Source organism: Amphiura filiformis, chromosome 14, assembly GCF_039555335.1.
Source record: "Amphiura filiformis chromosome 14, Afil_fr2py, whole genome shotgun sequence".
Lineage (NCBI taxonomy): Eukaryota > Metazoa > Echinodermata > Ophiuroidea > Amphilepidida > Amphiuridae > Amphiura > Amphiura filiformis.
In genome coordinates this window covers 56994273-57011561 of record NC_092641.1, presented here as the reverse complement: position 1 = coordinate 57011561, position 17289 = coordinate 56994273, and the positions used below count along the sequence as shown (strand labels likewise).

The 17289-nt window shown below is 37.6% G+C and overlaps 1 protein-coding gene across 1 annotated transcript in view; it reads left to right on the top strand.

Annotated features, from left to right (window-relative positions):
* The window catches only part of LOC140170345 (uncharacterized), a 78386-nt gene that overhangs the window by 14550 nt on the left and 46547 nt on the right, over nucleotides 1–17289 (top strand). The window contains exons 3-4 of the mRNA XM_072193712.1: nucleotides 14721–14848; nucleotides 16378–16556. Of these exons, the coding sequence (XP_072049813.1) occupies nucleotides 16431–16556 (126 nt within the window). The 5' untranslated portion in view covers nucleotides 14721–14848; nucleotides 16378–16430. The remainder of the gene's footprint in view (nucleotides 1–14720; nucleotides 14849–16377; nucleotides 16557–17289) is intronic.

Below are 17289 nucleotides of genomic sequence, written 5' to 3'. Positions count from 1 at the left end.
ATTATTATTATTATTATTATTTTTTTTTTTTTTAGTTTATAATTTTGATGTTTTTTATATTCTTATTCTTGCGCTGCTAGCAAGTTGGAAATATACGGCCCCTTTTTACGATGATAGTAGGCCTATGTACTACTTAGCTCTTCCATGCGCTACATAATTATATCTGATGATGATAGCGATACCGCAAATACCGCCTACATGTAGTTTGAATCTTTTGGAACTAAAAAAGGCAGGACTACTGACTGAACTTGTGTTAGTGACTACACTCTCTACATTGAGTACATTCAGTACAAAACAAATTAAAATGTTAAGGTTTGTTTGACTTTAAGGGCTCGGATAGTGATGTTTCCACATATTTTTGTTGCACCTGAGAGCACATCAGACATATCGAATTGCATTTTGAAAACAAGGAATATCAAATAATTTTGATGTTTTGATATTTGCGATATGATACACATTGTATGATGACAAATGAAAATGATTAAAAATTGGTATAGATTTTCCCCCAAAGTACCGACAAAAAAGTTGGGGTTTTATTTTTTCCAGTAGAACATATTGAAAAAGCTGGGCCAGTAAATTTATTGCAGGGCCACTAGATTTGCCATTTCACTGGCCCGGAGGGCCAGTAGAAAACTGAAACCTAAGTCTGTCCCTGCCAATGTCTATTGCTTAGTCCTTTAGGCAGGGCTGTCAACTTTTTGGAATTGCTTGGCGTGAGACAGAAGCGTACCGGGATATCGGATTTGCTGACTCCAATGTTCATTTTGTACCATGATTATTTGAGCCACGGTGCTCGAGAATGTGAAAAGCGGGGTGGGGTGGGGGTGGGGTGGGGGGGGGGGGGGGTAGGAACAACAAATTATTCATGATGCGTGAGATTTTACTCATTTTTCAGCTTTTTGCGTGAGATTTACTACCTGAGCGTGAGATTATACTACCTTGGCGTGAGACCGTGACCCAATGCGTGAGACTCACGGCCAATGCGTGAGAGTTGACAGCCCTGCCTTTAGGCCTACAGTAGTGTGTCATTAAAAAAAGGAAAATTCTTTTTTTCCGACCTACCGACCCACCCCAAAAATCCCACTGGAGGAAAGCAAGCAAACATTTTTTTTTGCCTACATGTAAATGATGTAATTGCATGAAAGCGTGTACCGGTATTTTGTTTTAATTTTATACGGAAATAAGAAATAAATAAAGAAACGAATGAAAAAATAATAGTAGGCCTAATATAAATAATAATAATAATAATAATAATAATAATAATAATAATAATAATAATAATAATAATAATAATAATAATAATAATAACTAGTGGCAAATGGTGGTCATAGACCACAAACCTAGCTGGGGCATGTTGGTGTTGTGGAGGTATTTGACCCCTACAAAATGTTCCAAAAATGCTCCCCTGGTCATGGGGTTTGTTTTCACCGAGTTTGAGTCCCGTACTCCTAACAGATGTCCAAAAAATTCAATTATAAGAGTTGACCCCAGATGACCTTTGACCTGACCTATGCATGATGTTCCATAATGTTCCCCTGGTCTTGAGGTTTGAGTGTCACCATGTTTGAGCCCCGTACCTCTTACAGATATCCAGAAAATGAAATTCTACGATTTGACCCCAGATGACCTTTGACATGACCCTTGCACAGTGTTCCAAAATATTCCCCAGGTCAGTAAGTTTGTTGTTGTGGAGTTTGAGCCCCGTACCCCTAACAGATGTCCAGAAAATGCATTTAGAAAATTTGACCTCTACATGACCTTTGACCTGACCCCTGCAAAATGTTCCCCTGGTGATGAGATTTGTTGTCACTGAGTTTGAGCCCCATACCCCTTGCAGATATCCAGAAAATGAAGTTATAAAGATTTGACCCCAGATAACCTTTGACCTGACCCCTGCAAAGTGTTCCAACATGTTCCCCTGATCATTAAGTTTGTTGTCACCAAGTTTGAGCCCTGTACCCCTTACAGATGTCCAGGAAATGCGTTTCTAAAATTTGACCCCTGCATGACCTTTGACCTGACCCCCGCAAAATGTTCCCCTGGTCATGAGATTTATTGTATCGAGTTTGAGCCCCATACTCCTTACAGATGTCCAGATAATGCAATTGTAAGATTTTACCCCCTTAATGACCTTTGACCCCAATTCTGTGTGCAAGGTATGGGCACTGGGTAAAGCCGATGCACATGTGTAAGTGACGTCATTGTGCTATGTAATATGTGGCAGAAGAAGCATTTTGAAGATATTTGGTTATATACCGAAAATGCCCCTTTAATGACCTTTGATTCCAATTCTGTTTGCACCATATGGGCACTGGATATAGGCGATACATATGTGCAAGTTACGTAATTGTAGGGTGTAACATGTAGGAGGAGAAGCATTTTGAAGTTTGTTGCCAGAAGAAGAAGAAGAAGAAGAAGAAAGAAAGAAGAATCGGAGAGCATTACAGTACCTAGCTGGGGGTGTAAACCCCCCCAGCTAGGTAATAATAATAATAATAATAATAATTGAAATTTACAATCTACAGTCACTGACTAACTCAGTTCGGGGGCACTGCTAATTCAAAGACGTCTCTGATATCAAAGACGGGTCAGTGATTTCACATACGGGGGTCTGTGATATCACATACGTCGTGCTTTTTTTACATTTTGGCGCTAGATGCAGCACATCGGAACGAGGTGACTGTATCGGAATATGCTTTCCTATGTTTAGCAAATATCTGCCTGTGCAAATATCATATCCATCTGTGCAAATTCTGACAAATGGTCCCAGAAAACATTTAGGGGAAAGTGGGGTAATCCCGGGCATCTTTCGTTAAGGCTACACAGGTACAAGATTAAATAAAGTTCATCAGTGAAAATCATATCAATGCAAAGTAGGAGTAATGTTCTAACTAGTAACCAGTTTTTAATAACTCAACATCTATAGTTAATAAGTTATAATTAAAAACAAAATGGAAAAAAATGATGGGGTAATGCCGGACACGGGGTAATCCCGGACACATGATTGTTGCTAAGAGGGAAAGTGGAGTAGGATGATAATCCCCTGAATGTATTAGGTACTTCTGTTACCTCAAGCAGTACAACTATGGGGGCTGTTGTTGTTGTCTATATTCTCGAAATAACAAGTGTCCGGCATTACCCCATCTGTATAGAGACGCACGTGTGTCCGGGATTACCCTCACGGTCTCGATTTATTTTTTCAGTGCTTGTTCTACTAATCCATTTTAAGATACCAGAATTCATACATCCAGCTAACAATCAAGTATCAAACATAATTTTCATCCATACTTAATCTATGTCCCTTGTCGCATTAACTGTCACCCAGCTAATAAATCACTTTTCAGATAAAAAGTCAAAAATGACAATTTCTGTTTTTTCGTAATTTTCACAAAGAAAGGCAAATCCCAAAGCGCTGGTAGTAGTACACGTGAGGTACATCTTGAGGTAGCTAATACCCTAAGGTAGTAAAATAGTGCCACCCTTCTCCGTTTAGCTGCAATCGACGTGTCCGGGATTCCCCACAGTCCGGCATTACCCCACTTTCCCCTAGATTGGCAAAATCGAGCCATTTATGGCCCAAATCCAACGTTTTGAAGTAACAAAAATCCCAAGTCATGGGGAGTGAATATTTTGGCAAGGCAAAAAAGGAGGGAAGAATGAATTTTTGGCCAGTCAACGAGGGGGGAGGGGAGCGATTTTTGGCACGCATTGTGGCGGCACCTTTTCAAAAATATATTCAAAATGACTTGAAAAATGGTAGGCCCTACGGAAACGTTCAGTTCAGTTCGTGGCTTGACTCTTGCACACGTGCATGGGATGAATTCGGAGAAATATGGACACTAGTTGTATTTTATTGATAGGGGTAGGGTTAGGCCTATGTTATGATTAGGTGGCTCAAAGATCAACAAATTACGGTAAACCAGGCGCGTGCCCACTGCCCAGGGAGTAGGGCTTTGGGGCATGCAGCCCCGGGTCTTAAAGAAATGAGGGAGACAGAGAGAGAAAGAGAGAAGGGAGAGGGAGGGAGCGGAAGGGAGTGACAGAGCAGTGGCATAGCCAGGCCCGTTTTTTTGGGGGGCGCTGATTTTGAACAAGTGGTTCTTTTTTTTTTCCAGGGGGCGATTTTGTAAAAAGTGGACCTTCTTCACAAAATTTGGACCTTTTTTTGACTAAAAAAGCATAAAAAACATATTTTTTTGCTCGCTACGGTCGCAAATTAGGATTTTTTGGGACTTTTGCCCGCCCCACTCTGCGTACGGGCCTGGGCATAGCCAGTGGGGCAGTATAGTGCCCCCTAAACAATTGAAGGGCGGAAAAGATAATTGGTGGATGTTACAATCTAAGTGCGGATAGGTCTGCGCCTGAGGTTCGGCTGCAACTGGCCTAGATGATGCGATCTGATTGTGATGATTCACCATGGCAGCGAAATTACAGCGCTTTGAATCCTTCAAGATCTAGCTGGAAAAAGGCGCTATATAAATCCGAAATTTATTTTATTTTATTTTATTAAAAGGGAGGGAAAAGGAAAAGGTCTACTTTTTCGGTCTGATTTCCCAAAAATTGAAAGAAATATCCCGACAACTGAAAACATATAATAAAATAACTGCCAATACCGGGACGAAAATGTTACAAAAATCAGGACAAAATATTAGCAAAACTGGGTTGAAAATTTTGTTTTGCCACAGCCACGCAGGCTCATTTCAATATCCGGGGATTTTTAAACAAACAAGGGGGGGAATGGGAAAGAAAACAAGAAAAAAAAAACAAGGAGAAACGAGGAAGAGTACGTTCTGAGTGAGTCATTGCGCATCATAATTATGTTCATGCTTGAAATTTGTGACACGGTAGTCGCATCCACTGGAAATCCGTTCTAAAATACATATCATGCATTATCATGACATGGTTATATGGCCTATAGGCTATGCTTAATCATGCTGGTCGGAAAAATAAGTTAATACAAAATGATGCACCAATTGGCTTTTAGTTTGAGGATAATATCTCCCTCACAAGTTATGCCCAAAATAATACGAATAATAAGTGTAAACTTTTACACCAAATGACTTTATTGTGCCTTTCATAACTTTTTAAAATAATCCTCCAACTTCTGAGGGAGCACATCTCCCTCAGGCACCCTTCTCCGTGAAAAAAGAAAAGGGCTAACTTGCAAGTATCCATATAGGCCTAATTGAGCAGGTTCACATACCCATGCAGAAGTCAGGTCCGCAGGAAATTTGTTAGGAATTATAGGCCTATCTTTCATAGATATAATGACTATAGGCCTATTGTAGCACATCCCCTCAAGCACCCCTTGCGTCAAAACAGAAAAGCCTAAACTTAGGCTGAATTGGAGGAATTGTTGAGCACGAGTGTTCATATAGGCCTAGGCCTAAAACTAAAATTCGCGGCTCAGTTGGAAATCTGTAAAAAAATATATGCTCCGCAAATAACCAATAAACATGTTACACCAAAAGGCTCCATTGGGGCTTTCACATTGAAAAAATTACTAATTCCGAGGGGTAAGGGCACATCGCCCCTCAGACACCCCTAGCGGGGCTGCCGCGCCGATGTTCATCCTTTTGAAATTTGCAGTTCAGCCCCCCTACGGTCCCGGATTCTGGAAACGCCTAGTAATTCTAGTAATAACGATGATAATAATTTTCAGAAATAAAAATGTTTTAATGAAACAGTGACAAAAAATGTTTCTAGTTTCGTCTTGGTATTGGTTGAAATTATTTCCATGAGTCGGGCCTGAACAATTAATTTTCTACTCCCCCTATAATGTTCCAGTTCAAGTATGTGAGTAGGCTACTCTATGAAATATTAATGTAAAAGTTTGGTGCATTCATCACCACGTGTTGAGTTTTGATGTGTCCGGAGAATTGAAAGTCTGCAAAATGTCGTCGAGGGAGCAAAGTTATTCTGCAGCATTTAAGCTCAAAGTTATGAAAAAGAGCAACAATTGTTTTTAGCATTCTCCGATTTCTCACGTCCACTAGAAAGAGTGTATCCCGAGCCCGATTTAATTCATAAATTGGATAGTAAAATTAGCAGGAGCTAGCAGGCACTTGGACTAGCTACAACCCTGATCTGCACGCTGATTAGGCCTACTCGCAAAATTATTCCCGTTGCGCCAGTTCATGTTCACAATATCGTTTGCGGCTGGGTTTTGAGACTAGGGAGTATGTGATTTATGAGACGTCTTTGAATTATGATACTGTCAGGTGACTCGGTACTGAAGAGTCTTTGATATCAGAGACGTCTTTGAATTAGCAGTGCCCCCGAACTGAACTGGGCAGCGTGTGCAGAACAACAAAAAGTTAACATTTATTACTGGAGTCAATATCTCATCACACGAACACACGTTGTGCGAATGAAAAGTTATAAACTTATAAACCAATCAAGTAGGTCGTTACATTAATGCCCCCAGCATACTTTCCTCCCGCTTGCCGCTGCGGCAAGCGGCAGGGCGTTTCAACCAATGACAAGCCTTGATTGTGTCCGTTTGTCTGCAATGCGCGTGCGCCACGCCGCCGCTCAGCGGCAAGCGGCAGGGTAGTATGAAACCAGCTTAACGCTCGTTGGTGACCTCTAAAGTAAAACTTTACAAATTGTAAGTAGTACGCTAAATGAGAGCAGCAGGAGAGCGTCAAAAGAGCTATGCTAGATGACCATTGATCGATTGATCTCGACATTATCGATCCGATCCGGTGCAATGCACCGCATATGAAGCATGGGAAGTGTAATTCTGGTAATTGCGACCGGTCGTACCGAGGTTTTAATCATGCTAATTTTATCTTGTTTGGGGAAGCAAAATGTGACGAATAGGCATGATGCAGGTGTTAATTTGTGTGCGGGAGTTGGTCTTTTCTTGTTTTCTCCATCAGTGACAGTGGTGCGTAAAACTTTCAGCAGATTAGCTCACACAAACCAGATTTTAAGCTTATTCACGAATTTATAAATCGGGAAGTCGGCTCCTCTACCTCTACGACGTAAATCATGAAATATTTGGTAAGGTCCATATAGGCTAATACTATAGTGGGAATTCCAATTGAATGAACGCAGCTTTCAATAGCGTGACGAATTTTTGCGTACACTGCGCGATGTACGCCAGCGTGTGCGACTGTTTGATCGAGAAATCCATCTACTATCCACGACAACACGATTGTTACTGTGCTGTGTGAATCACAAGCTATCGGTTGTTCATACGAAAGTTAGAAATTTTCGAACAAGCGACTGTGCGTGAGTAACGAGGAAGTGAATCCAACCATGCCAACAACGCACTCGTGATTGGATAGCATTGTATCCAAGGTCGTGCGTTCGCATTGTAGTTTGAAATACGCAATATACGATCGCGGTTGTATCGAGTGCAGCTGTTAAAAGCTGCGTTCATTCAATTGGAATTCTTACTATAGTCCGAGGTGACGCCAGTGCAGTGGGACAACGGAACCGGTACGTGACAAGGCGGTAGAGGAAACACATAGAGCGTGTTTATAGTGGTGTACGGTATTTATACGGTATCCTTAAACGGATATGGGATTAGGGTAGAATGTGACTTATCCGTTATCTCGGCTGTTTATAGTGGCAATCAATAGCGCTATTCTGAATCCGAGGTGATTGAACTCAGCGTGTTTGAGGTCACCGCAATGCAATGTGGGAGACACAAATATGGAGCCAGTTTCAAATAGTTTGCCGTCGAAACGATACTGGCCATTTGTTAAAACATTACTGCTACAGTACCGTACAATATTTTTAGGTGATGTGTTATTGCAGTGACAAATTTGAGCTCGCAGAGTTATATTACCTGCTCCACTTCCTTGAATAACGGTATTGTTAATCCCTGTCTGTTTATAGTGGCCGTATACGGAATGAATATACTGCAATATCCATCGATATCGAAGGATATCAGTTCCGTATAATATGTGCGGCAAATAGCGCTATTGGTCTGTTTATAGTGGCGACCAATACCGTATAAGATGTACTTATACCCTAAAATACCGGATAATCTGGCTCACTATAAACAGGCTCCTAGTCGCACTTGTTCTCGCTGGGATAGAGGGATTATAAATTCCCAATCACTCTATATTGATGTTTAGATTGCCTGACCGACAACTAATCAATAGATCGGCAATCGACGACCGTGACGTCATTGACTTATAATACAGTGACTTGCCGCGCTGTCTTGATGGCTTTACACATGCGTAGTGTTTAACTTTATTATTTTGATAGTATGTACTTTATTTTAAAAACACTTCATTATTTTTATATAAACTGAGTAGAGAGTACCTATAAATCATAATTGATATTAATTATTATTTATAGGCCTAAAAAAACGTTTGTTTGGCGTATTAAACATGAAAAAAAAAATAGTAGGGATTTTATTATTTTTTTTAGTATACCGGTATCCAAGGGCATTCTTTGTGATAAAAAGTTACCAGTGCAACTTTTAAAGCTGTAAATTGCGTCTGATAAAAACCTTGGATCTTTTCTTTTTTTTTCTCTCATTTTTTAAAATTAAATTTTTCTTCTTTTTTTTTTCTTCATTTTTATTTTCGTTTTTTGCAAAAAAAAAAAAAAAGGAGACAAAGTCTAGGGTCGGGCCTAATTTTAGGGTAGGTCCTCTTATTTCTAACGTTGATGCTCATATACATTCATACTACTTGTCATCATAGGCCGGGGTCATAGCACATCGTCAGTGCATGCTAGGGTGATTCAGAAATACAAAAGTTTTTATTTTTTGGTGGGCCAACATCTAATTTTGTTCATTTTGGTGTAAAAATGCATTATGCAAAATTTCATAAAATTTAAATCAACTTTGGAGGGTGCGCCCGGGCTTTGAAGTTTTGTATGCAAAGTCAATAGGGTTTTGGTGCAAAATTTTTCTCCAACAGTTTTTTCACACAGAGACTCAACTTATGTAGATGAATTTCTCAGGTGTGTTAGATACACATGTATCCTATGTAAACCCATCGGAAATTTGAATCACCAAGTTCAAGATTGTCTATAATAATGAAAAAAGTACATTCACTGAAGAGGGAGTGAATCCTCTCAGTAGCACTGCTGATAGTTCAACTTCTTGTTGTAATAATTAATGCAAAGGCAGATGAATAAACTCATGTATATTAACAAAGGCATATCCACTATCTATTACAGGATGTATATAACCTAATTATCTAGTACGGTAGTATGAAAGAAGAAGACCTCCCACCACCAGACATCAAGTTGATATTGCAGGCTCCCATAATGCTTTCCTGCATAATGCTAGGATTTACCAGTGTCTTTCTGGCCATTGTGACAATTATAAATAGAGCCACTTAACCATTCAACTCAATAGATACAATGCACCATGAGGAGAGATGGGCATTTTGTATTCTCTATATTTTATTTTATTTATTTATTTATTGGAACATACACTTTTGTATCAGTGGCACACGCCTAACCAGCAAAAACAACAAATTACAAAAAAAGTACCATTTTCAGCCTAATATTGGAAAAAATGACAAAAACATGCTATTTTAGTCCATATGTGAATTTGAAAGGGCCATAGATCAAAAACCATAGGTCACAGACATTCACCATCATTAACTTTTTTGTTCAGAATAACTAGAGGTTGATATAATGACATATTTTTTTAAATCAAGAAAATATATATTTATTTTTTCCCATGCAAAAATTACATTTTTAGGTCAAAAATGGCCAAAATAGCACAAAAATATGATTTTTGCCATTTTTGTTATATTTTAGAGTTGTGCTGTGACATTTTTATTCACCAGTGTTGGAAATCCATGTGACATGTAACATCTACAATAGAAATGAAATGTCTACTCAATTTATTTTTAAAGTTACAGCTATTTTAATATTTGACATAGTCTGAAAGCGTGTAAAAAAACAAAAAAAATGAAGTCCCCTTTTAGTCAGGAAGCCATATGGAAGGGAGAAAATAAATCATTGAACTTTTTAACAATAATTTATTATCTTCTTGATAATACAATAAGAAAATACTGCTTGATGATTTAGTTCTTTTAAGCACAGTAAGAAATACTTTTGCAGGAGTAGCGCCTTAAAAGGATTACATGTAGTACCAGTTTCTCTTGCGAGAAATACTTCTGTAGGAGCAGTGCCTAAATAGGAGTAGTACTAGTTGTTTCTCTTATGTGAGAAGGAAGGTTCCTTTAAGTACAGTAGAAATTGTGATTTAAGTCCCTGAAAGTCCAGTAACATTCTATGATTCTATCATTTTCATTTATGATCGTTAAACTTACAAGGTTGGTTATGTTACGAGTCTATAGAAAATCCTCTTTTTTCTGATATTTTCAGGGGGGTGGGCACCGCCCATCTGCCCCCACCCCCCAGCAGCTACGCCACTGGTCTTAAACAAAGTTATATTCACCGTACTTTCTGTCTAGTAGAAATCAAAACCAAAACTGCTGTTAAAATTTTGTACACAGACAGACAGAATTGATTTTATGAGGCTTGAAACTTTCAGATTTATGTTAGGATTTTGTGATAGTTTACTATGAAATTTATATCAGCCTTCCGAGTCAGTGGTGCAATAAAATTTGCGTATCGCATAGTGTCTTTAACATACCCGGATGATTTTAATTTAAACATGAGCGGATGTGCGTGAGCACACATTTGGCTTATCGGCATCTCTGAGCTTGGTCAAATAAGTCAAATTTAATTTATTTTTACCTTGAATTCAGTGAGTGCGATAAAAACAGAGCTGTAATGTGATGCGTTCAAGCAAAATCAGTCGGAACTCGGCAATTACTAGTTTTGAGATATGGGCCATATAATGTGTGTATAGGGGTGCAAAAATCAAAATTAATTTTTTTGCAAAAATGGAAGGGAAAAACATTCTTCTTTCACATGAAAATATTTTTTGGATGAAATCCGAAGGGAAAATGTTAAAGTGACTTTTTTTACCCCCATCCAACAGACACAGAACTTTTCTAGCTCCTCTTTTGATGTTCACTGATGTATGTAGAGTGCGACCTTTAACACACAAAATTGGGAAGGCTATTTAGCATAACAAAAGGTTACTTCCCGATAGGTGCACAAGTTCTGTGTGACATGGAAATATGTTATTTGCATAGTATTAGTAAAATTTATTAAATCCTTAAAATGACTCAATTAAAGTACTCTAACTTTAAAGTTGATTTTCTCTGTTTCTTTCTTTTTAATGCACCAGTGTTCAAATTGTTGTAACTTTGTAACCAAAGGTTGTACTGACATAGGGTTTTCACTAGTAGAGCTTTGAATACGGTATGCTGAAAATGAAAATGCAAGTCCCAAAATTGACCTGGGCCTACTTCAGACTGATTTTGCTTAATAGCATCACATATCATACAGCTCTGTGGATAAAAATAATATTGAATGGCATTTTTTCCTGTGATGCAAGAATACATTACATTCAATACAATATATATATTCTTGTCCAATATATTCTTGTATCATATTCAAATCCTTTCAAAATTATATAATTCCTTTATCAATAAATTATATACTTTATTTATTATACATGTAGTACCGGTAATAGTATACAAATATTGACTGCTATGAAGGGCATGGTTAAAATTATAGGCCAAATGTGATGGCCATGTGTTTTGAACTCGCCACCCAAAAAAAGGTGGTGGTGTTACATATTTCCAAATTCTGTTTTATTCAATATATGATATCTCCGTCAAACAAAAGTATTGTCATGGAATTGGTTTCATTTAAGAGCTAAATAAAGGCTCTGTCAGACCTGTAAATATTAAGATCTTGGCATTTAAAATGGCGACAATATTCTTTTAGAATTCAGTATGGTCAGGGTGGTGGAGGGGGGAGGCGGTACACACAAACTCTATGGGAGCGAAATGCTTATCGTGTTAAACAGTGTCCGAAATAAGGAAAATATGGAGGTTGTCCCGAGGACAACTAAAGCATAAATTCTGCTTGTCCTCAAAACATTTTGGTTGTCCCCAAATTGTGTCATATTTAAGAGGTAAAATATAGTGGTTGTCCAGAGGATAAGTACATATATCTCAATATGGTTGTCCCCAGTGATTTTTGGACAAGGATAAGTGCTTATTTCGGACACTGGTGTTAAACATGTGCAACTTTGCTCCTGTAGGGCTACAAACATGATTTTGGTCTAATTATTTTACAGATGAACAATTCTGTTAATTGTTTTTAATCATTTTGAACTCTTTATGATTAGTTTAGTCTATAAAATACAAACTTTTACATACTAAACTACCCGTTTTCATATCAAACACTGTAGTAATTATAAGTAATGCGGACGTCTCCAAAATCTATAAGTTGCTGTAAAATTTTTATTACTATATCCTATCAATTTTTAATCATAATAGTCAAAGTATACATTTTCTGAGAGGAAATTCGATGAGGAATCTAAATCGTTCAAAATATGTTGAATTATAAAAAAATTCTAACATAATTTGGGACACCCTGTATTCCGAGATTACCAAACAGCTGTGATTTTTTTTCTTCCAAAGTCAGTAGGCTCCCCCTATCCTGTAACCAAATAAATGTTGTTTACTTTCAATTTATTACTGGAAGTTAGTAACATGCAATGCATAAAAGTAACCCTCTTTTTTTCTGGAATTTTTTTTTATTCCACCATGTATAACTTCAAGGTCACCCTGTACAATGAGTTGAAATGTGCATAGTTAAATTGCTTATATCTTCAGCTTTCCAAAAATGTATACTTTTGCTAGTTTAGGGTTGATAACTGTGGAGATATTCTAATTTGAAACTTGATGGGTGTAAAAATTCATGATGTTTGTGATGTAACGCTGAAGGTGGCGAGTTCAGAACACATGGCCTGATCTCAAAACCGTGCTATGACCCGAGGCGCATATCATGGTTTTGAGATCACCGCGGGGGTGTAATTTTAACCATGACCTGAATAAAGCAGTCAATATTTATTTTATATCCCGAATAAAGTCGATTTTTGTCATGATTGGTTTTAAAGTAGGCCTAGGGATGACCAATGAACCATCAACTTGATTAGAACACTCCCATAGACATGCAGGGAGCTCAATTGTGCACTGCTTGCACAGACATTTCTAAATTGATCCCATTCTTTTATTTTTCAATATTTTTCTGTAAAAATTGGGGAAGTTAATGCCAATTATATTTTGTAACTATCTTGCAAATTACAGCAACATAACTTATTTCATGTTCCTGTAAGTGCGAGTCAAAATTGGTCCATCGCCACAGTGCGCTTAATTGCCAGTGGCTGAGTTCAGCACTGCTCAAGAATGGCACAAAATATTCATGTCAATAATTTCAGGTAAAAAACGTGGCCTACTGAGCTGTAATTTGGCAGAGTTGCCAGTAATACCTCTATCATACCCTCTGTAAAAGGTTAAAAAATTGAACAAGTAGATCTCGAGTTACAAATTAAATCACCAACTTCCCTTTGGAATTTCCATACTCCTTTCGAATCATGCTAAGAAGACACCTTTCTGAACATAAATGTGAAGTTTCGTGCCCATTCGATGTATTTTGCACCTGATTTCAACCCTAAACGTTTTCTTATATTTAGGCCTATACCATATACAACTTGCTGCTGGCTATACGTTGTTTAGAACTTTCAAAAGAAGTACCTGAATGTGCAACCATAACTGTTTCAAAATAGCCCGCGAAAGTCATGCAGGTAACTCCGAGGTCATGTATTGAAATGTTTTGAATGAGGAATACTACCAGCACCTTTTGTTAGAAGTCACACATGAGCATGATGAGTGAAGTGGATAACCTCTATTGTTGTGAATGCGTCAATGACCTTCAATGACACTTAAGATTTAATTTGCATACACCTACTAATTGGTCATATTAAACCCAATAACATTGAAATTTTTGGTTGTGAAAAAAAGAAGTTTACCTGGACTTTGATTTTGCAATTTTGATTTTGTGCCATATCGGCCATCTTGGATGATTTTTGGCAAAATGTTCCCTAAATGCATGATTTCAATGCCTCGGTTTGAAAAAATAATCTATGCCATTGACTAGTAAAGTGCCATTTCATAAGAAACCCTTTGATACTTTCACAATATGCTTGTTTCATGTTTGCATATATGTTAAAATAAAGAAATATGTAAAGGTAAATATATGCTTATGCCAATTTTGCTCCCATTGCTATTTTTGGACCTTGTCATTTTATTTCGTTCCAATGACAGGTCAGAATGGGAAACTTTGAAAATTCATAATTCGAAAGGTTTTTGACCGATTTTGACAATTTAACCACCAAAATACTTCTATTGATGAGTTCTATCCAGAAAACAATCTTTTGTAGCAATAGGGGCAACATGAAATTTTGATGGTTATCCCTATTTAAAGGCATACATTGGAATAACAGATGTGGAAATAGGAGTATAAACTGACCAGTAGATACAAGTTGTAGTCCTACTGACTTCCAATGTATGCCTTTAAGAGGCCTATTGCTCTTTTAAAGGCATCATTGTTTTCTGGCTGATGCTAAAAACTGAACTTGGATCACTCCACAATCACGTGCAATGCGTTTTACAACTTGTTTTATATCGAAACAAGGATAATTGGGAAATTTCAACTACTGAACTTCATTGTTCTAGGTACAGATACAGGTATACATATAATATCATGTCTAATAAAAGGTGGTGGTATACTAGTCACCCTACCCTTTAGCCATACAGCTAATCATGTCATTTGTTAATTTATATTAATTTTTTTTAAATCAACAGCACAAGCTCCATCGGCACAGTATGTTGGAACTATAAATGATGACGAGGTAATTGCTTCTTGTAGGATACCTCTACCAAATACTAACCCTGATGAACAGGCAATTATCGATCTATTTGATCACATAGAGGTATGTACAATGAGAACTCAGGCCTTTTTTGTGTGTTGTCATCTGCAACCGACCCTAATTTTGACATTTAAACAGTGGCGGCACCAGGAATTTTTTTTTTTTTTTTTTTGGGGGGGCATTGAGGGGCAAAATGAATTTCGGGGGGGGCAAAATTGCAGCAAAATATAGAAATTTTCGTAATTTTGGGTTTTTACAGGGGGGTGGGGCAACAGGGGTGCAAGATTTCTGACTAGGGGGATATTTACCCACTCATGCCCCCCCCTGGCGCCTCCACTGCATTTAAAAGAAAGTTTGTTGACTGTGCAGAAAAATTCCAGGGATTATCAGTGATTCACAGAACTACCTGTACCTAACATTCATCCAAAAGGTGTTTGCTGCCGTAGTGCACGTTAGTAACCATTGGCTGGTTTAAGCCTGGGCTCATACACCTGTTCCGAATTTTCTAACGTGCACAAACAAAGGATATCTGATAAAGACAAGATCTGACATCAAAGTGTATACTTAGTACAAGTTAGTACCTTCAGCTCCATACTATACTTTTATTATCTATGGCGCAAGTGATGCTATGGACGAATCCAAATTCACGCATTCCTACACCTCAATGGCAGCCATAGCTGGGTCCCCGGCGAGTCTGTCCCACCTTAATGTGAAATGACACGGACTTGGCAGGGATTTTAAACTGCATTCCATCACCCGTGTTATATGTAGACAATAGAATGATGAAACTTTATACAACACAATTCAATATAACATCGATTTTTAAAGGGCTTTAATCCATCCAAGTTTGGTGCGGCGGGGACCCAGTAATGGCCGAATGAATTCCAACCATGACATGGCTCTTTGGACTCGTCTATACCCGTGCCACGCTAGCATTTACAATTGCCAATAAAGGGCCTTGGATTCATTGAAGCTCAATCAGGTCACTCAATTCTGCAAAAATCAATTGATTCTTCCAAATGATGAGAATTCCATGCGACCAGGGGTTCTAGATGCTTTCTGGTGCAATCTGAGCCTTATTTGGAGCTTCTTTTTCATAAAATTTATGACCAATATTTTCAGAATATCAGGCCTTGAAAATGACCAAAAAAATTCCGAAAATGACAAAAATGTTAATTTTTCCTTCTGGGTAAGAATTTTTTCTTGCATGCAACAAACTTTTTTTCTTGCAGGTTAGAATATAAAGGCAAGTAAATAAAGGAATTAAAGAAAATATCGGTTAAAGGTGGGGTTTGCTTGGGCCTTTTGCTGAATGTACTTTCAAAATAGCCAATATTTTAGGTGGAAATACATGTAAGCTTAATTTTGCAATTATGTTTGATATCCCCAATCCCCATTATCCATGCTTTCCGTTTCCTACTCCAATTCTGTGATATTTTGTTTTGTTTTTCAGTAATTTAATAGAAAACTTGCCACTTTTCACTGTACCTTCCAGCAGATTTGTTTTAGGAACTGTTAAATCTTGTAAAAGACAAAATGAGAATTGATATTTTATATTGCTAACTGTAACAAATGGTTCACTTTTTACACAGGTATTCAGGGATGGTAAAGCAGTGCGACTTACAATGCAGGAACAGCAGACCAGATGTATATAAAAGACGAAGGAGTGGATGTAAACACCCTTCCTGCACCCTTACCTTTTGTTAACCCTTTTACTTCAACTAAATATGAGATTGCTGTTGATTTCGTCCAACTGACAATTTCAATAACGGTATGTGAAGGACTTTTATTATGTGACTATCCACCACAACTGAGCCCGGATGTCGCCAGTGCCACTATTGAGATATGCTCCATTGAACTTAACAATAAACAATAGGAAACAAAGGATTTATTGACTGTTTTATTGATTTTTCACTACTTAAATGTCAAGTACTATAGACATGATATACATCATTTTAAAGCTATAAATTGGTTGAATATCTCAAAAATGATGATTGGCGACTTCAGGGCTCAGTTGTGCTGGATGGTCACATATTATACTTGGTTGGGTCATTAAAGGGGTATTTTGTGATCCACAGCTTCATCCACCCACTTTTCTCAAATAAAAAGGTTGAGATTTTTATAGCACTGGGAACCTCAGGCTACATAATGTTTATATGCAAAAAATTTCTTGCAGATTAATTTGTTTAGCAAAAATATCCTCAAATTTGTATTACGTTCTGGTTAAGGGCTCAGGTATAAACGTTTGGACAGTATTTTTTGTGGGACATGAGAGCACATCAGACATATCAAATTGATTTCTGAATACGAGGAATGTCCTGATATCAAATAATTTTGATATTTTGAAATTAGCGATATAATATAAATTTTATGACAAATTTTAAAATTTGATATTTTTAAACTTTTTGATTACCCATTCAGTGATCCCAGTGCAAGTCTGAAAAAATTAAAATTGTTTATAAATTGCTTAAAAGTGAAGGATAAGTCATTAAAATTGTCATTTG